The sequence below is a fragment of the Sus scrofa genome, chromosome 14, assembly GCF_000003025.6.
Source record: "Sus scrofa isolate TJ Tabasco breed Duroc chromosome 14, Sscrofa11.1, whole genome shotgun sequence".
Classification (NCBI taxonomy): domain Eukaryota; kingdom Metazoa; phylum Chordata; class Mammalia; order Artiodactyla; family Suidae; genus Sus; species Sus scrofa.
Window position 1 is genome coordinate 121,398,899 of NC_010456.5, and position 20,976 is coordinate 121,419,874.

General features: G+C 34.7%; 1 protein-coding gene across 4 annotated transcripts in view; it reads left to right on the plus strand.

Annotated features, from left to right (window-relative positions):
- SHOC2 (SHOC2, leucine rich repeat scaffold protein) overlaps window positions 1-20,976 on the plus strand; it is a 96,207-nt gene that overhangs the window by 50,961 nt on the left and 24,270 nt on the right. For 3 of the 4 annotated variants that reach the window (XM_005671457.3, XM_001927493.4, XM_005671458.3), the window contains exon 3: window positions 11,719-11,856. The exons of the other annotated variant lie outside the window; for it this stretch is intronic. In XM_005671457.3, the coding sequence (XP_005671514.1) occupies window positions 11,719-11,856 (138 nt within the window). The remainder of the gene's footprint in view (window positions 1-11,718; window positions 11,857-20,976) is intronic. 4 annotated transcript variants of the gene reach the window in all.

The window sequence follows — 20,976 nt, forward strand, 5'->3', positions numbered from 1 at the left end:
AAGGTCTAACTTAGATGCATGAATTTGAGACAAACATGGCAGAAGTCTGTATTATGTTTCCTTTTAGGGAACACAAAAATAAAGTAAAAATAACATAATTATAATAATAAGAATAGGTATTATCTGAGCACAATATATCATATTATGCTATACACTATTCTTTACATGTATACTTCACATGTATTATCTCATTGAATTCTTATGATGATCCAATGAAATAGATACTTCTCCCTCAGTGAACTGAAGAAAGAACTGAAATTTTAGTGAGATGAGATAATTTTCTGAAGATCATACAGCTAAGAAGTTGGCAGAATCAGAGTTTAAACCTGAGTATCACTATACTGCCCCACCAGTCTGGAAGAGCCCTATCCCATAGATTATGATTTAGTGGTCTGGCTGGTCCAGGGGATCTGTACTTTTAAAGAATAAGTTGGGTAAGTGTATGTGTAGCTATAGTTGAAAGTTATTTCAGTAGAATTTTTTTTTTTTTTTTTTTGGAGAGGGGAGGCTGTCAGCAGCTTAATTGAGATATAATTTATAGACCATTCAATTCATGTGTTTGAAGTATATATACTTCAGTGGTTTTTAGCATGTTCACATGGTTGTTCAGTATCATAAGCAACCATAGGACATTTCAGTCACCCCAGAAAGAAACTGTACTCTTTGGTAGTCACCCTACCCTTAGCCCTAGGCAAACAGTAACCTGTTTTCTGTTTCTGTAGATTTGCCTATTCTAGACATTTCATATAAATGGAGTCATACAACATACTTCGGTGATTGGCTTCTTTCACTTAGCATAATGCTTTCAAAATTCTTTCAGGTTGTAGCATGTATAAGTACATCATTCCTTTGTATTACTGAATATCCCATTGTATTATACCACATTTTATTTGTGCACTTATCAGTTGTTGAACATTTGGGTTATCTTCATTTTCTGGCTATTAAAAAATAACTGTGAACATTTGTGTACAAGTTTTTGTGTAGACATTTGTTTTCATATCTCTTGGGTATATACCTAGAAATGGAATAACTGAGTCATATGTTTAATCTTTGGAGGAAGTACTAGACTGTTTTCTTAAGTTGGCTGCACCACTTTCCATTCCCATTAGCAGTATATGAGGATTCCATTTCCTCTACATCCTCAACATTCTTGTGATTATCTGTCTTTATTATTATAGCCATTCCATGACTGTGAAGTGGTATCTCAGTATGTTTTTGATTTATAGTTCTATAATTATGATAGATTTGTTTTTAATTCTTGAAAGCTGTTGTTTATTGTAAAGACAGAAATAGTTATTTTCTGTGATGCAGATCTGGCTTTACTATTTTTTAAATTACACACATACAAATTTGGAGCTTTTTGGGAAATGTTCTCAGAAAACCCAGCACCAAGATAAAGTAAAATGGAATCTGACATTTTTAAAAGTGTTGTACATCTTTAATGTAATTTGACTTACTGCTGAAACCCATACAAGAGAGTTTGTAATTCAAAATATATGTTAATTATCATTTTGTTAAACTTCCATTTGTACGTATTAGATCCACATTATAGATTTGTTAATATAACAATATTAGATTCCTGTTATGCACATTAAGTGCTTTTTTTTTTTTTTTTTTTTTTTGCGCTTTTTAGGGCCGTACTCATGGCATATGGAAGTTTCCAGGCTAGGGGTCAAATTGGAGCTACAGCTGCTGGCCTACACCACATCCACAGTAAGGCAGGATCCGAACTGCATCTGCAACCTATACCACAGCTCATGGCAGTGTCAGATCCTTAACCCACTGAGCATGGCCGGGGATCCAACCCTCACCCTCATGGATACTAGTCGGATTAGTTTCCACTGCACCATGATGGGAACTCCTCTGTTATTTTTTGAGTATACCACTTTCAGTCTTGCCATCCAGTTTGTGTTCAGCAACATATATGAGGAATATGAGACATTAGAAGTTTTTGAAACAACCTACTATTTAGTTTAAATAACATATTTGGAATTTAGCAGCTGTGCTGCTGCCTTTATAGGGAAATTATTTTAAAATCTAAATACCCGTCTGCTTAAGCAATAATGGCATCTTTATTAGTGCCGTGTGATTTGATTCTAATGATGCATATTCACATGGGTGAACCTGGCAGAAAATAGTAAAAGGATACTGAAAGACATATGAAGAGCCAGACATACTAGAGAGTAGCCAAGAAAACTCTTCGTTTGGTACATTTACTTTTTTCCTTTTGTATAAGGCATGGAGAAATGAAGTAAATGTTCTTTTTGTGTTAAGTAGGTAGATGGAAACCTTAGTCATTGCTTTCTTTTTTAGATCAGTCTTCCATTCTTTCTGCCCCTAGCTCCTTTCACCATTTTTAAATCTTGAAAGAGACTCTTCACTGAAGACCAAGACACTCAAAAAATCATGTTTTCAGAGGGAAAACAGTAAATAACCACTTTTCTCCACCCCCACCCCATCCAACTTTATTGGTTTCTTTGAGTTTCATGTTAAAGATGTGCTTTTGTAAGTTTTTTGGGGCTGGGGGTGCTGAGTGATTAGAGTGGAGGCCTTCAGGTAAGGCAGTCAGTTTGAATAATTAATTTATTTCAGAAAACTCTAAACAATGAAGTTTTAAAGGATTTTATTCTTTTAGAAAGGGAATGATTACTCTTTGAACCCAGAAGTAAACTTCATCAGTTTCTTACTAATATTCTACAACTTATTTTCCTTCATTGAATTAAGGGCTAATTTAAGATTAAAGTTTCCTACTATATTAAAACAGCTAAGTTAGAGGGAATATTTTTTTAAAAAATGTCTTGTACAGTAAAATGCTATGTCATTTATACCATGTACAATTCTGTGTGAATTTATCTTAGAATGATCTGCTATGTTAAATTGTATCCTTTTTGAGAACCCAGATCATTTTTAGCCATTAAAAAAATACTCTTGCAGCATTTATATATATAAGAAATTAGAAACAACAGTTTTTTAACCCATATAACTCTTAACATTTATTGAAAACAAAATCAGTTGCCTACTATCTGTACTGCAGTTGTATTTTCTGTCAAGTAATATGTAATTAATATATAATAAAATATATAAACACTAAGAACAGAATCAGCAATTTTAAAAAAGTTGAAAAACCTTAGAGATTTTAATTCTCTATTATATAATTTCCTTGTTTTAAAAAGTTTTATTGAAGCACAGTTGATTTACAATGTTGTAATGATTTCTACTGTACAACAAAGTCTTATTAGACAATTTTCTATGAATTTTTGTAGGTAATAAAAGGTAGCTTTTCAATAAATGTGGCTTGAAGTGAATTTAATGAAGCTATTACTATTATTACTCATTTTAAAATATTAAGTTGTAGCCCTTAGTCTCTAAAAATTTTGAAATTCTCTCAGGACTGTCAGGGGTGCTGCAGTTGCTTTCATGGTCCAGGTAACATTATTTAATGATCTCATTTGGGTATTTTGTACAACTGCTAGTGAGTAACTTAGTTTGGCAGGAAGAAGAAATCAAAAGGGGAATTCATAGTTGTTAATAAATAACTTCTTTTGACTGGAAATCAGTAAGAAATCTTACAGACCTAGAAATGAACTGTTAACTTAGTGGATTGTTAGTGCCGGGTGTTTCACTATACAACAAAAACCTGAAAAAGTGATTGTTACTTATTACTAAAGGAAGAGGTAAGAGAACAGAGAAAAAAATAGTTCTTGAACCATCTTGGAAGGATCTGATGGAATCAGAGGATACTTTTGACTTCCCACACTGTCAAGGTGTAGGAAAGAGGGCAGTCATTGTACTCTAATGACGGCATGCAATACACTCAAAGGATGTAGACACTCTTGTCCATGTTGCTTAGTTACAGAAGCACTTGCTTAGAAGAACTGCTGAAATTTTCTTTGCAATGAAAGGGAGAATTAATTTTGTAATATAAATTTAAGTAATGTAATAGTGTATATTCTGTTCTAGATCCCTAAATGTATTCAAGCTTGTATGATAAGTATTTCCAGACCTTGTTAATTACATTGTTTTACATGTGCCTTTTAGTATGACTTGCCGTGATTTTTAGAGAGCTAAGCTCTGAATGTTTGAAAAATAACCCTATAAATTTAGGAATAAAAGTTATTTAAAAATTTTCTTTTTTTAAAAAAAGCATCCTTAATGTGAGTCAAAGGATAATATAGAGAGGGCCACAATTTATGAAACAAACCTAAATTATTGACTTATTAATATTTGCATGTCTGTTAGATACGTTTTAGTAGGGCCTTTTTGAATGCTGCTAGATTTAATTTACTAAAATTTAAAGATTTTTTGCATCTATAGTCATCATGGATATTGATCTGTAATTTTTTTTCTTATCTTTTTTTGTAATGGTTTGCTCTCAGGGCAATGCTGGCTTCATATCACAGGAGAAGTTGAGAAGTGTTCCTCTTTTATATTCTAGAAGAGTTTATGTAGAAATACACAGATGTTTAGAAGAATTCATCAGTCTTATAATCTGGGATTGGGGTTTTCTTCCTAGGAAGGTTTTAAAGGACTAATTTAGTTAATTATTTGGGTTTCCTGTTCTCAATTGAATTTTGGTAGTTTGAATCTGTCAGCATTTGTCTATTTTTTTAAAATTTGATTTGGCATAAAATTCATAGTAGTTCTTTATTATTTTTCTAAAGTTTCTAATATATATTATCATATCCCATTCCTGAAACTGGTCATTTGAGTCTTCTCTCCCTACGTGATCAGTAAGTCTGGCTAAAGGTGTATCAGTTCTCTTGGTCTTTTAAAAAAAACCAAAAAACCCTTGATTTTGGTTTTATTATTTTTTTCTATTATCTTCCCTTGTGTTGTTTTCTGCTCTTGTCCTTTGTCTTAAGATTGAAGACGATTTCAATTGTAAGGTTGATTTCATACCTCTCTTCTTTTCATTATGTAAGCATTCATAACTGTGAACCTCCCTCCAAGTACTATTTGAGCAGTAGCACATACATTTTGATATGTTGTATTTTCACTATTATTTAGTTCAAAATATTTTCCGAATATCTCTTGTTATTCTCTAATCCATGGATTATTTAGCAGTGCATTGTTCAATTCCAAGTATTTCAGAGATGTTTTAATATATTTTTTTTTGTTATTTATAAAATCTGGTCTGTTTTGGTAATGTTTTATATGCACTTCAATATGCATTTTGCCATTACTTTTGAAGCAAGGTCAAGTTAGCTGATAATATGCATTTTTAAAATTTAATTTTATTTTTTTGTCTTTTTTTTAGTGCCACACCAGTGGCATATGGAGGTTCCCAGGCTAGGGGTTGAATCAGAGCTGTAGCTGCTGGCCAATGCCACAGCCACAGCAACGCAGGATTTGAGCCGCAACTGCGACTTAACCCCACAGCTCACGGCAATGCTGGATCCTTAACCTACTGAGCAAGCCCAGGGATCGACCCCATGTCCTCATGGATACTAGTTGAGTTTGTTAACTACTGAGCCACAACAGGAACTCCAAGTTAGTTGATATTATTATTTATTTCTTTTATATCCCTATTGATAGCTGTCTACATTTTTTTCAGTTAGTAAGAAATGAGTATTGAAATACCCAGCTATAATAGTAGATTTATCTTTGTCCCATTATCTTTGTTATTATTTTTTGCTTCTTCTATTTTGAAAGTTTGTTATTAGTTGTATATAAACTTAGAGTTTTTTTTCTGATGTAAAATATATCATTATGACATATCTTTCTTTATTTTTACCTGATATTGATATAGCCATGTCTTTTTCCACCCTTTTACTTCTTTGTGTCTTTATATATATTTAAAATGTTTTCTGGTAGACAGCATATGGTTAGGACATACATTTTTATCTTGCCTTTATTGAAGGGTTTAGACCATTTTGTTTAATATAGTTATCAGTATGATTCTTTATAATCTTAAGCTGGCTGGCTATTTTCTTCTTCTGCCATTAGTATTTGCAGTACATATCATAACTTACAGTGACTATTCATGTAATATTATACCACTACTCTTATCCTTATTAGTCAAAGCTGAAGTCCTTACCTTAGCCTGCAAGATCCTAAATGAATCTGACTCCTGGCTACTTTATCTCCTACCACTTTCTTCCTTAACCATTTCTCCAGCCACACTGGCCCTCTGTTGTGTTTCGAACTACTCTTTTGCCTCAGAGTCTTCTTGTTTGCTGTTCACTTAGCCTGGAACACCCAATATTCCCATTGTTTCTTTCCTCTCCCATTATTCAAGTGTGTCCTCAAATGCTACTTCATCAGGGTTACTTTCCTTGTCTACTTACTCTCAATACCTCTAATCTCTCTTTCCCCCACCACACTTTTACTCTTATCCTGGTTGGTTTTCTTTTATAGCTCTTGTACACTCTCACTTTGATTTTATATTGATCTGTTTATCTTTTCCTTATTAAAATATAAGCTCCACAAAGGCAGGAATTTTGTCTCTTTTTTTCCCTATTATGTCCTCAGTCCCTGGAATAGTTCTAGTATATAGTAGGTGCTTAATAAACATTCATAGAAAGGATCAGTGAACAAAATTCATGTCTCTGTAGGCAAGAACATGACATCTATGTAAGAAAACAGATTTAAAATAAAAAGATTGCTTAGTAAGTTTGGAATATGAGTCATAAGATGTATCATATTAAAGGGGTGGTGTCATCAATATGATTTTCACTAGAGGATACATCTGCTTCACAGACAGGAAACTTCTATTTGTGAGTCAAAAGATGCTTTTCCATGCACAGTGTAGAGAGATTGCTAGTATTTGTTCCTTGAAACTCCTTTTTTTTCCTCTTTGGATTAAAAAATGTACAAAAACAAAGAAAAATCACAAAATGTGTAAAGTAGAAAATAAAAACCACTCTTAAATCCAACCAGAAACAAATCACTGTTAAGACATTGGTTATTATCTTTTAGAACCATCTGAGATAAACTTATATTTTGATTTTTTTTTCTTTTTGCTTTTTAGGGCTGCCCTCACGGCGTATGGAGGTTCCCAGACTAGGGGTCTAATCAGAGCTATAGCTGCTGGCGTAAGCCGCAGACAGCCACAGCAACACAGGATCTGAGACGCATCTGCGACCTACATACAGTTCGTAGGAATGCCGGATACTTAACCCACTGAGCGAAGCCAGGGATCAAACCCGCAACCTCATGGTTACGAGTCAGATTCATTTCTGCTGCGCCACAATGGGAAGTCCCCTGATTTTTAATAATATTTGGATCATATATAGGGAAACTATTTAAAAGTACTATATAACTGGACAGAGTATGGGAAACAGTAAATAGTGTGAAAGTATTTAATGAATTCCTTAAATATTTATATTCTTTTGAATTGTAGCACAGGCTCTTATTCTGGCACGGTATTACCTAGTGCAGAATTATCATATATTCAGAATCTTCAAATGTTTCTGATTATTTGAATATGAACAAGAGGAGCTTAGACAGGTTGTGAGTGTTGCTTTAAAGAAGAGAGATAAACTCTTGTTTTTACCACACACTAAAATGTTTTGTTAATTGCATTTAATAGGACATTTCAGATTAGTTTTGAAAATATTTTAAATTTTCCTGGAAACTAAGTTTTTATAAATTTCCCTTAAGTTTTTTAGATCTTTTTCATTGGACTGAAGAATACTTAAAATTCTAAAGAGAAAATGTTCTTCATGAGTCTTTTAAAACATATTCATGGATTTTTGGGAAAATCTGAAATAAATTTCAAACTTAAGTGTAATTTACTTGTGAGTTTATTGTATTTCATGGACTAAAAGATCAAATTTAAAAATCAGTTTATTTTTGTGTGCTGCTGCTTTAAAAAAATTAAATTACATTTCGAGTTTGAAGCATTTTCAAAAACTTCAAGAATTACTACACTGTGAGAAAGAAGCATGTATTAGTGTTACTAGATGCCATTCTTTTAAAAATTTTTTTCTATTTTTAGCTTTTTGCTCTTTAGGACTGCGCTCGTGGCATATGAAAGTTCCTAGGCTAGGGATCGAATCGGAGCTGTAGCTGCTGGCCTCTACCACAGCCATAGCAACCCAGGATCCGAGCTGTGTCTGCAACCTATACCACAGCTCATGGCAACACCAGATCCCCAACCCATTGAGTGAGGCCAGGGATCAAACCTGCATACTTATGGCTACTAGTCAGATTTGTTTCCTCTGCGCCACAGTGGGCACTCCGAGATGACACTCTTCTTAATGTCTCAGTATTAACATGACTTCCTGGCTTTGAAGAGAGTTATATTGCTGGACAGTAATTTTCTGGAGAGACTAAATGCTCAAAATAATTCAGTTATCATATGGTGATTTACACACATCAAAAAAACTTTTAACTTGAGTCTAGATAATTATATTCTGCTTTTTAAAAACACTTATTTTTTAGTTTAATATTATTAGATACTTATACATAAGTTCTTCTCCTAAGTTGTTGGTAATTTAGCTGTTTCTTGTTCAGAGGTGTCAAACTGGCATCCTGAACACTGAAAAACGCCCAGATATTTTTGATAAAACTGTTTTTTTCTGTTTTAACCTTAAAATTAGTTGCTAGTATTTGAGCATTAGAGATTTTATAAATGAAAATAAAGATTTCCAGCTTCTTTTGAAAAGTGTGAGAAGTGGACCGTATTGAACTTTCTCATCCCAGCATTGCAGTGATTCTCAGCCAGGGGCAGTTTTTGCAGTGTTACAACAGTGGACGTTTGTTAGTGTCTAGAGATGGTTTTGATGATCATGACTTGGTGAGGAGGTGTGATTGGCATCTAAAAGGTGAAGGCCAGGGATGCTGCTTACGCACAGGACAGCCTCCTACAGGAAGGAATTACTGATCCAAAATGTCTCAGTCCTGAGCTTGAAATGTCCTTCGATTTAGCAGCAACTGGTCTGAGTTGAATCACATCTGTTCCATAAAGGCTAAAGTTTGCCATAGGCTCTTCCCAACTTGCTTTATTTGCTTTCTGTGACTCTATACACTTTTGAATTTGTGCATCTTCTTTTAAAATAGGTGTTACTAAAGTGGGTTAGGGTTTTACTAAAGTGGGAACTGAAACAACTTAAGTTGTTAGAATCCAAATTTTATTTTCCCCAGTCATCATCATTTATTCTTTCAGTTAACGTGATAGTGTGTAAAGCACTATACTAGATGTGGAGGAGGTAAACAGCTGCATACACTTTAAGGATTGTTATATCCTGGAGAATAGTTCTGTTTATCATTATGTAATGTTTTCTATATCTGATAATTTCCCTTGCTTTGAAGTTGACTTTGTCTGAAATTAAATATGGCTACTTCAGCTTCTTTTTGATGAACATTAGCATTGTATTTCATTTTCCATCCCTTTTTTAAAAATCCATCTGTATGGTATTTAAAATGGGTTTTTTGAAGACAATATTCAGTTGGGGCTTGTGTTTTAATCCACTCTGATTTTTATTTGGTACATTCACATTTAAAGTGTTTATTGATTTAGTTGGATTGATATCAAGTATGTTTGGAACTGTTTTCTGTTAGTTGAACTTAATCTTTTTCAAGTTTTCACCATTTTTCTACATTATCTGGTTTTAATTGAGCACTTTGCATTATTCCATTTTCTCTCTTAGCATATCACTTATAATGTTTTAATTGAGTGTGTGTGTGTGTGTGTGTGTGTGTGTGTGTGTGTGTAGTTGCCTTGGAGTTTGTAGTATGGATTTATAGCTAATGTAAGTCCTACTTATACCCCTCATTGGTAGTATGGGTACCTTATAATAGAATATTCCCAGTTCCTCCCTCCTGTCCCTTAAAACACTGCTGTCATTCATTTCATTTATTCTTAATCTATAATCACTCACTATATTGTTACAATTAGTACTCTGAACAAACTGTTATCTGTTAGATTAAGAATAGGAAAAGATTTTATCTTCTATTATTCCTTCACTAATAATCTTCCTTTCTTTGTGTAGATCTAAGTTTCTGACCTATATCATTTTCCTTCTGTCTGAAGAACTTATTTTAATATTTCTTGCAAGATAGCTCTACTGGCAACAAATTCCCTCAATTTCTGTTTGTCTGAGAAGGTCTTTATTTCTCCTTTACTTTGAAGGATAATTTCATTGGATACAAACTTTTAGGTTGGTGATTTTTTTCTCTCAACGCTTTAAATATTTCATTTGGTTCTCTTGCTTGCATGGTTACTGAAGAGAAGTCCTATGTGTTCTTATCCTTGTTCCCATATAGGTAAGGGATGTTTCCCCCTCTTGCTTCTTTCAAAATTTTCTCTTTGTCTTTGATTTTCTGTATATAGTTTTGAATTTTATATGTCTAAGTGGAAATGGGAGGGGATTTTTCTCTTATCTTCACCCCGAAAACCTGGGATGGGGCTCCTCTAGGTAAAAATCTGAGCTGTAGTCTATGCCCCAGCAATGCAGGATCTGAGTCAAGTCAGCAACCTACACCACAGCTCATGACAATGCTGGATCCTTAACCCACTGAGTGAGGCCAGGGATCAAACCCATATTCTCCTGGATACTAGTTGGGTTCTTAACCCACTGAGCCACAACGGGAACTCCAAAACACAAGGATTTCAGTTTCTCTACATCCTTGCCAATATTTGTTTTGTTTGGTTTTGTTTGTTTTTTATTATAGCCGTTCTCATGGATATGAGGTGATATGTCATTGTGTTGATTTGCATTTTTTAATGACTAGTGATCTTAAGCATCATTTCATGTGTTTATTAGCCATTTGTGTATCTTTGGAGAAATGTCTATTCAAGTCTTTTGCCCGCTTTTAAATTAGTTTTGTTGTTGCTATTGTTGAGTTATGGCAGTTCTTTATACATTCTGGATATTAATCCCTTAGCAGATGTATTATTTGTATATATTTCCTTCTATTCTATGGGTTGCCTCTTCATTTTCTTGAAAGTGTCCTTTTATAGACATAAGTTTTAAAATTTAGTGAAATCCAATTTCTTTTCTCTTTTGTTGCTTTTGTTTGTAGTATTTGGCTTAATAATATGCCCTACACCCATTTTTTTGGTGTTTGGAGTTTGATGCACTTTATTTGCCTATCTTTTTCAGTATTTCCAACCTCTGCCACCAAAAAGGAAAATCACAGGACAGCCAATATGTCTGTCATAAATAAGTTTTGGGAGACAGAATAACACTAAGAATCTTAGATGCCAGTACATCCCTTTCAACCAGAATGAGGAGAATTATACCTAATTTTCTATCCTTTTGGAGTACTATTAAATTGAGAAGCAGTTTTTGATTTATAAATCTCAGCTGATGTATTTATATATCATCAGAACATATGCTTATTTCAGAGCATATGTATTTTGAGCTAGAGAGTGACCCTCAAATTAACTCGATGTATCTGATAGTATTGCACTGAATTTGGTTAAAAAAATTAGCTTTTTTTTGAAGTATGGAATATACAAATGTTTGTTGTTAAATTGATTACTTAAATTAAAAAAATATATAATATTAAGTTGGTAATGATTTATAACCAACATTCTCATGTTTCCTTTTTTTCTTTAGGTATGATTGACATGCAATATTATATTAGCTTCACGTGTACAATATAATGATTCAGTATTTGCAAGATGTCATTTTCAAATACCAGTTTGAGACTTTGTGTTTGACTTTTATTCACAGTATAATTATGGTATAGAAAATGATTTTTTTTCTTTCCTTATTTAATGTATTCTTTAAAAATTCTTATTAAATTTTTATGTTGGTCAATTTACAGGTGAATTATGTAACCTCATTACGCTGGATGTAGCTCACAATCAACTTGAACACCTTCCAAAGGAGATTGGAAACTGCACACAGATAACCAACCTTGACTTGCAGCACAATGAATTGCTAGACCTCCCAGATACTATAGGTATGAGAGGATGAAGAAGATATTGTTGATTACTTATAGCTACTTGGACATTAAAATCCATTTTTTTTTAATAATGACTGTAGATTTTATTTAATTTATTTATTTATTTATTTATTTTTTGGTCTTTTGCCATTTTCTTGGGCCGCTCTCGCGGCATATGGAGGTTCCCAGGCTAGGGGTCAAATTGGAGCTGTAGCCACCAGCCTAAGCCAGAGCCACAGCAACGTGGGATCCGAGCCGCGTCTGCAACCTACACCACAGCTCACGGCAACACCGGATCGTTAACCCACTGAGCAAGGGGAGGGATCAAACCTGCAACCTCATGGTTCCTAGTCGGATTCGTTAACCACTGAGCCACGACGGGAACTCCTAAAATCCATTTTGATAATAAAGTTAAAACATTGAAATTCAATATTGTCAAAGTGGCAAAACTTTAAAAGATAGTTTTTTTTGCATATATTTAGTTTTAATAGTAAAATGGTGTACCAATTTACACTCCCACAAAGAGTGTATGAGTGTACCCATTTCTCCATAGTAGTGTCTCTATAAAAGATAGTATTTTTAAATCATTTTTATTTTCATTTCTAGAAAAGAAAATAATTAAGTTTTAGAAATGAGCTCAATTACATTGTAAAGAAGATAGAATCCTGAGTCATATGTATATATTCTATGACTCTCTCCTTGAATCACAGAATAGGTGCATTTGCTGTTTTTTTTTTTTGCTTATTTCAGAATGTTGCATTCTGTTGTATAGGGTGTGGGCCTTTCTTTGCTAAAGTAGACCACACTGAGAAATAAAATCATTGTTGTTTAGTTTTTAAAAACATGTCCAGGGGAGTTCCTGTTGTGGTGCAGTGGAAACAAATCCGAGGATGTGGGTTTGATCCTTGCCTCTTTCAGTGGGTCAGAGATCCAGTGTTGCCATGAACTGTGGTGTAGATCATAGACTCAGCTTGGATCCCATGTTGCTGTGACTTGGCGTAGGCTGGCATCTGCAGCTCCGATTCGACCCCTAGCCTGGGAACTTCCGTATGTCACTGGTGTGGCCCTAAAAAGCAAAAACAAACAAATAAATAAAAACATGGCCAGTGCATTTTAAAATTTGTCCATGTCTAATATTGAGGGACTAAAAGAGGTTTCTCAAAGTGCAAAGTGTGTTTTGAAGACACAGCCGAACTTTAGAAGATTGAATTGCACTTACTATGGTATGTTACATATTTACATATTATTGCTTTTTTTCCTAAATGCCCCAAGTTTATACAAACAGTAAAAGGAATTTTTTTAAAATTTAGACACTTTTAGTTATCAGTGTGGTGTGAGGATACTATAATGTTTATTTAAAAAATTAGACCTGGAGATACCGTTGTGGTGCAGCAAAAGCGAATCTAACTAGGAACCATGAGGTTGCGGGTTCCATCCCTGGCCTCGCTCAGTGGGTTAAGGATCTGGCGTTGCCCTGAGCTGTGGTGTAGGTCACAGACTCGGCTTGGATCTGGCGTTGCTGTGGCTCTGGCGTAGGCCGGCGGCTATAGCTCCAATTAGACCCCTAGCCTGGGAACCTCCATATGCCGCGGGTATGGCCGTAAAAAGATGAAAAAAAAAAAATTACACCTGTACTTAGTTTATACAATTTTGATAATGAATATTTACAAGGTTCTATTACTAAATCATATAAGGCCTACAGTAATGTTATCTTTCTTCAGAAAGATTTGTGTTTGTTCTCTCAGGTACCTAGGATGACCACATCCATGTTCTAAGGTTTGTGGTTTTTCTTTTGGCTCCCCGCCAGCCCCACTCCAGGTGATTCAGATGCAAGCTGCAGACTAACTGGAGGGTTGTTTAATTGCAGTACACCCCTCATACTAGGGTGCAACACTGTAGGGTCCCAGTTGCTATTGATTATTAGACTCCCCATCCTTGGCAGGCTCTCGATTTTAACTCTTGGCAGAAACATGCCTTAGCCTTTCAGCTGTATCTTCTAGTTAGAAAAGCACTCTCAGGACAAAAATCTTCTTCAGTGTTTTGCTTGTTTCTGGGTTCCCAGCTGGCTTCCAGTCTGGTAATTAATTACTATCTTGTTAGCTTTCTGATTTTTGTTTTAGAAGTGTTTTTAGTTTTCTTCAATGAGAGGGTTTACTTGGATTACCTACACTACCATTACTTGAAACAGAAACAGAAGCAAGTGTTAAAAATTGCTTTTCTTTTTTTCCATTTTTTGGCCCACCCTGTGGCATATGGAGTTCCCAGGCCAGGGATCAGATCCAAGCTGCAGTTGCGATCTGTGCCACAGCTGTGGCAGTGCTGGATCCTTAATCCACTGCTCCTGATACCACGATCCCATTGTGCCATAGCAGGAACTCCTGTTAAGGAATTTTTTAATAAGTTATAAAATAGACTGTCTTTTGGTTATATGACAACTATTCACAGAAAAGTAATCTGATATAATATAGGCATTGGAAACTGTATCTTTCTGAGTCCTGGGCGTTAGAATCTACAACAACAACAAAATAGAAAATAAATGAAAAAAAGTCATGGGAGATGGTATTAGAAGTTCTAGAAGGAGAATAGAGGTGTAAGGCAATGAGAAGCTAATAAAATATAAGTTTACTGGAGTTCCCATCGTGGCTCAGTGGTTAACGAGTCTGACTAGGAACCATGGGGTTGCAGGTTCGATCTCTGGCCTTGCTCAGTGGGTTAAGGATCTGGCGTTGCTGTGAACTGTGGTGTAGGTTGCAGACACAGCTCAGATCCCACATTGCTGTGGTTCTGGCATAGACTGGCGGCTACAACTCTGATTAGACCCCTAGCCTGAGAACTTCCATATGCAGCAGGTGCGGGCCTAAAAAGACAAAAAGACAATATATATGTATATTTACTATTTCCATAAATGTGACTATATACATATATATTTACTGTTTCCATGATTGTGACAAAAACCCAGATAATAAGGTTGAAACTGCTTATCAAGAAGAAGTAATGAAAAAAGATACATTATGATAAAAGTTTAAAAAATAGATTTACTTAATTAGGTTGAATAAGCAGTATAGTCATACATAATTTTATAAAACCTGACTTTGTCTTGTTTCAGTTCAGGATAATGCTGGCCATGTATAATAAGTTGGGAAGTATTCCAATCTCCTCAGTTTTTGGAATTGAAGAGAAGTTTGTGTGAAATTGGCATTGTTTCTTCTTTTAATATTTGGTAAAATTCATTGGTGGAGATACCTGGGTCATGATTTTCCTTTGTAGGAATGTTTTTGAAAACAATTTAAATTTCTTTGATAGACATAGAACTATTTAGGTTATCACTTTCTTCTTGAGAAAACTTGATCATTTGTGTCTTTCAAGGAATGCAGCCATTTCATTTGTCACATTTAATGGGCATACCTAACATTCTCTTATTTTAATATCTATAGAATCCATGACAGTGCCATTTCTCTCATTCCTGATAATGGTAAGATTGTCTCAAAGCATTGATTTTTTTTTTCTTGTTTGTCTAGTTTTTATTTCATTGATTTCTACTTTGACATATTATTTTCCTGCATCTGCTTCCTTTGAGTTTTATTTGTTCTTCTTCTAGTTTGTTATGGTGGAAATTTGAGGTTATTGATTTGAAACCTTTCTTGTCTTCTCATATAGGCATTTTAGTGCTGTAAATTTCCCCTTACCTATTGCAGCATCCCTCCAAAATATGACATGTTGTATTTTCCTTTTTGTTTTGTTCAGAATACTTGCTAATTAATTTTGTGTTGCCTGTGACCTGTGTGTTATTGGAAATACAGTATTTAGTTCTCAACATCTAACAGTTTCCAAAAGTCTGTTATTGATTACTAATTTAATTCCATTATGGTCAAGAACATAGTTTGTGTGACTTGAATCATATAAATTTATTGAGACTTATTTTAGGTTCAGTATCTGTTGTCTTGATAAGTATTCTACTTTTGTTGAGTAGAGTAATGTAGATGAGGCAATCAGTGAATTTATTATACTACCTACTCTTTTTTGACTTCTTTTCTTTCCAGTTTTTATTGTTATATTGTCAGGTCATGCAACATTTATTGTATATGTTGTTATGCCAGTCTCTATTTTTGTTTTAGTCTTAATGTTCATCAGTAGTGCTGTCGCCGTAGTTTCCCAAGTCATCTCTTGGTTGGCTGAAGTCCGTCTTGTAGTAGTTTTCTCAGAAATGGTTCATGAACGGTAGTTCCCTAGTTCTCATATGTTTGTTACCTTTACATTTAACAGTTTGGATGGACATAAAATTATTGAGTTCAACTTGTTTCCTTGAGGATCTTATAAGAACTAAGAGGTAGTTCTTTTGTCTTCTGGAATTGAATGTATGAGACCAGTCTCATTTTTTTCCACCAATTATAAGTGACTTAATCTTTGTGTCTGGTTATTTATTTCTGGAATTTAGGAACTCTATCATATTTCTCAGTGTTGATCTTTCAGGGCCCATTTCCCTAGAATACTCTGAGCCAGTTCAATGTCTAGATTTAATTTTTTTTTTTTGGTCTTTTTAGGGCCACACCTGTGGCATATACAGAAGTTCCCACACTAGGGGTTGAATCCAAGCTACAGCTGCCAGCCTGCACCACAGCCATAGCAATGTGGGATCCGAGCTGCATCTACAGTCTACATCACAGCTCACGGCAACACGGGATCCTTAAACCCACTGAGCAAGGCCACAGATCAAACCTGCGTCCTTATGGATACTAGTCGGATTTGTTATCGCTGAGCCATGATGGGAACTCCTAGATTTGGTTTTTATTTCAGTACAGTTTTTTAAATTACATATTGATATATTTACTTTGTTATGTTCTTAACATTGAAATGTCTGTGACTTTGCTTATTTTGAACAACCAATAAGCAACTAATTGGAATAGTAAAAGAAAAAAGAAAGAATAATATATGATTTTCAAAAAAAAAAGGAGTTCCCGTCGTGGCACAGTGGTTAACGAATCCGACTAGGAACCATGAGGTTGCGGGTTCGATCCCTGCCCTTGCTCAGTGGGTTGAGCAGACGCGGCTCGGATCCCGCGTTGCTGTGGCTCTGGCCTAGGCCGGTGGCTACAGCTCCGATTCGACCCCTAGCCTGGGAACCTCCATATGCCACAGGAGTGGCCCAAGAAATAGCAAAAAGACAAAAAAAAAAAAAAAAAAAAAGAATAATATATGATTTTAGAATAATATGATTTTAACATGATCATTTTCTGTGGAATGTCACATGAAAGCACTTTAGAAAAGAAACTTCTTTTATGAAATTAAACACATGGGGTTCCCATCGTGGCGCAGTGGAAACGAATCCGGCTAGGAATGATGAGGTTGTGGGTGCCATCCCTGGCTTCGCTCAGTGGGTTAAGGATCCGGCATTGCCCTGAGCTGTGGTGTAGGTCACAGACTCGGCTTGGATCTGGCCTTGCTGTGGCTCTGGCATAGGCTGGCAGCTGTAGCTCCGATTAGACCCCTAGCCTGGGAACCTCCATATGCCGCAGGTGTGGCCCTGAAAAGACAAAACAAACAAACAAACATACAATTAAAGGCTTAGAAAAGTAAAGGGTATTTACACTAGCAAATCAGACAGGGAAACTGAAATTAAAGATGCTTTAAGTGTTATGAAGTTATGTACTTATTCCTCTCATTGATGCTTGATTTTTGTGTATTTCTTAAGATATTAAAGATGCAGATATTTTACTGTTCCTGGAGTATATCAGGCAAGTTATATAATATATAGCCTCAGAGTCTTTGTACTTCTTGGTTTCTCTGTTTATTAGGACTCTTCTCCTAAACATACGCATAATTTTCTCTACTCTGTCAACTGATCAAATGGATGTATAGAGTTCTAAAAAGGGCGTAGTCATCAATCAGCTCTGTTCTTAACTCTCAAATAATCTAACAATATTTTGTTATTTAATATTTTATGCATGTGTCTGTATCCCTGTCTTGTTAAATAACAGTAAAAGGGGGATGCTGTTAAAGTACTAAAATGAGTAGTCTTGACAAATAGAAAGCATAGTGATGATGGATGATAAAATCTTCTACTTAATAAGACCTAGAGTCCTTTGGATTCTTCTTCCTCTGATAAAGGGTAACTTCTCCATGTATCCTTGTTTCTCCGGGCTTTCTTAATTTTGCATTTCTCCCTTCTATCAGAAGTAATTCTTATGTATTTCAAGTGTGTTTATTAATATGAAAACATTTGACTTCATATTAATCTCTAGTAGTTGACATGTTGTCTCAATATAACACAAGTTCCTCACTTCTAGCATATTCCACATGGTCAGATTACAGCTGTGTCCTGGAGATCAGTGAGAACTGAAACACCAACCATAATAAAAATGTAAATATCTCATTTATTTTTATATGCTTTGATAGTTGTTAGCAAACTGAGTATAGCTGCTATTCTGAGTAATAGCAAAGTAAGTATTGTTTATTGAAATTTTTTATAGTATTGTCATTTATCATATACCATGTTTATTAAAATAATTCTTTTGCCTTTCTCCATCCCTCTCATACCCCATATTTTGATTGTATAGCAGGAGGCTGGGATTTGGAGAGAAATTTGAATATTCAGGTCTTGGTCTGTTAGCTCAACAGATTAAGCCTTTAACATTCTCCCTTTCATCTGTTGGAGAAGAGCAATTCTTCCCAAACTATTAGAGGCAAACTTAATTGGAATATAGTTCTCCTAATACTTTTCCTGGTCTACTTGAAAAGTATAATGTAAAATGCAAAACAAAAAAAAAACAATACCTATCCTGAAGAGTTCTTGCTATTTCTACAGCAGCTGCCCTGCTCTCTTTTCCCTGGACTGAAGAAACTTCCCCTACAGTCACAACTGAAAATAAAATCTCCTATCACCTTTCCATCACTATTCTACAAATCACTTTAGTTCTTTGTCTTTGGCTTTTTTTTCCCTTGTAAGTAGACCCAGATATTTTTACCCCTCTCTTTATTAAACATGAATACTCCTAGAGTAGTTATCACTCCTTGGCAGTAATCACTGCCATTTATTTTGAGGCTGAGCAGTGACACTCATAGGATCAGTGACAACTCATAGAATGTGAAAAAGAGGCAGAAGGAAATGGGGAGGGGGCAGCTGGTTGCAGTTAAGTGAAAGAGTGCTTAAATCAGATAAATTATAAATAGGTTTTTAACCATTAGTATGCCCTATTGAAGAATAAAAAAGTTACTCTCTTTCATGTAAACATTTTCTAATTCAAGAATCACCTATAAACTAAAGAAAATATTAAGCTTCATTTTAAGAGTCGTTTTGTTTTAAACTATGAATCCGGTATCTTACAGCCTTCTGATATCTCTGATGGTTTTATGAAATGAGGGAGAGAGGGGGATCTGAAGTAGGAAAAAAAATTTTCTATTTCTTCTCAAAATGAGGTAGAGAAATATGCAACAAGACCTTGCCTTCAAGGCTGGAGCACAAAACAATTCACAGAGGTTTTTTTGTTGCACTGGGTTCTGAAGAAATGTTAATGGTAATTTTGGTTATATCAACGAGTAGAGTTTTAGTAATTCAGTTTTAGGTAATTACAGTGCTGCTTACATATAACAACTTCACTAGTTTCTTTTTAATAGTGACATTCTTTTGGGTTTTTGATTTTTAAGAATTTTTGTATTGCTTTTCAATTTGCTTTCAGTTTCTCAGTTTAATGTTTCTGGAAACAAATTGTACCTTTGACTTTTTTTTGCTGGATTTGTGTGCCTTTTTTACGATTTTTTGCTAATTTGTTCAAATAAGATCAAGGCTATTTGAGTTAGAGTCTTACTCAAAAGTTATACTGAATTAACCTAAAGTGGTGATTGCACTGGGTTCTGAAGAAATGTTATGATAATTTTGTTGATTACTTTTGCTGAAATTCAAAGCATCTAATATTAATTCAAGCCATTTGATCTTTCCATATTTTAAAAATCTGACAGCATAGGAAAGCATGTTGTCAGAGAAGAACACAGAGCAACATACAGTGAAAGCTAAGCACTTAGAAAGCTAAATATGCCAGTGATGGTAGTGATCAGCCTACATTTATACATAGAAGCTCAGCAATATTGATTTTATTTCTTGGTTACAATGGCTCAACATTAAAGCAAGCCAAAGCATAATTTCTAGGTTGCAGTTTAGTTTGTGGTTAAAACCACTTATTGAAAAAGGTTAGAGTTGAAACCACTGCAGGGGGTGGGTGAATCACAGTAAATGGCGGTCTTCTGATGTCAAGCTTTTTTTTTTTTTTTTTTCTTTTTCCCCTGGCTTAAGACAGTTGATATTTCACCTCTCTTTTTTTGCTGAGAGCAATGTATTTTTGTCAAAGTGTGGACGGCTCTTTGAACATGGCATGCTCTCAGACTGACAAGTCCTTTGCAAGTGTTTCTTCATCAGAATAGCACATTTTTGTAGATAACATTTTAAAGTTCATTTTCTTCTACACCACCAAAAAAAAAAAAGAAAAAAAGAAAAAGTTTAGGAAAGTTGGAGGTACCATTTTTGTTTAAATAAGCACTAGTTTTGGTCCTAGCTAATTTCATGTGGCATTTTAACTGTATCATTTTCATTTTGTGATTTTAAATTCTAGAAACCTATTCTGATTTTAAAAATGAGAAACATTTACTTTGCTTTTATAAGAGAACTTTCAGAAATCTGGATTTGTGAGTTGATAAGCATTTAGAATTTGTTTAGTGTACTAATCTTTGTTATTAGGGAAAGCTCTTGGATTGGTTAAAATATTGTATTCATCTCCTCTTCTACTATAAACAGTGTTTGTGGCATGTCAATTGATGGAACAAAATTATGAGAACTTTCCATTATTAACAAGATGTTTCCTCTTCTGGCAAATTTCAAAGACCCTTTGGTGAATGCTTTAGCTGCTTTATTACAATGGAACAACTCTTCCATAGGAAAAGTCAGTGGTATAAAGGAGAGAAAGAGATGGGCTTATCCCAGTTCTTTTTTAAGATGAGTGCCTCTTTTATCTTCAACTTTAAAATTTTATGAAGATTTTGATATTCTTTGTAGTCAGACATTATCACTGTTTATAGGAGAATGTCAACCTTTACCAGCCTTGTTTAGCTGTGGTGGCCATGGCCTAGTGGCACCTAGTGGCATACAGCCTA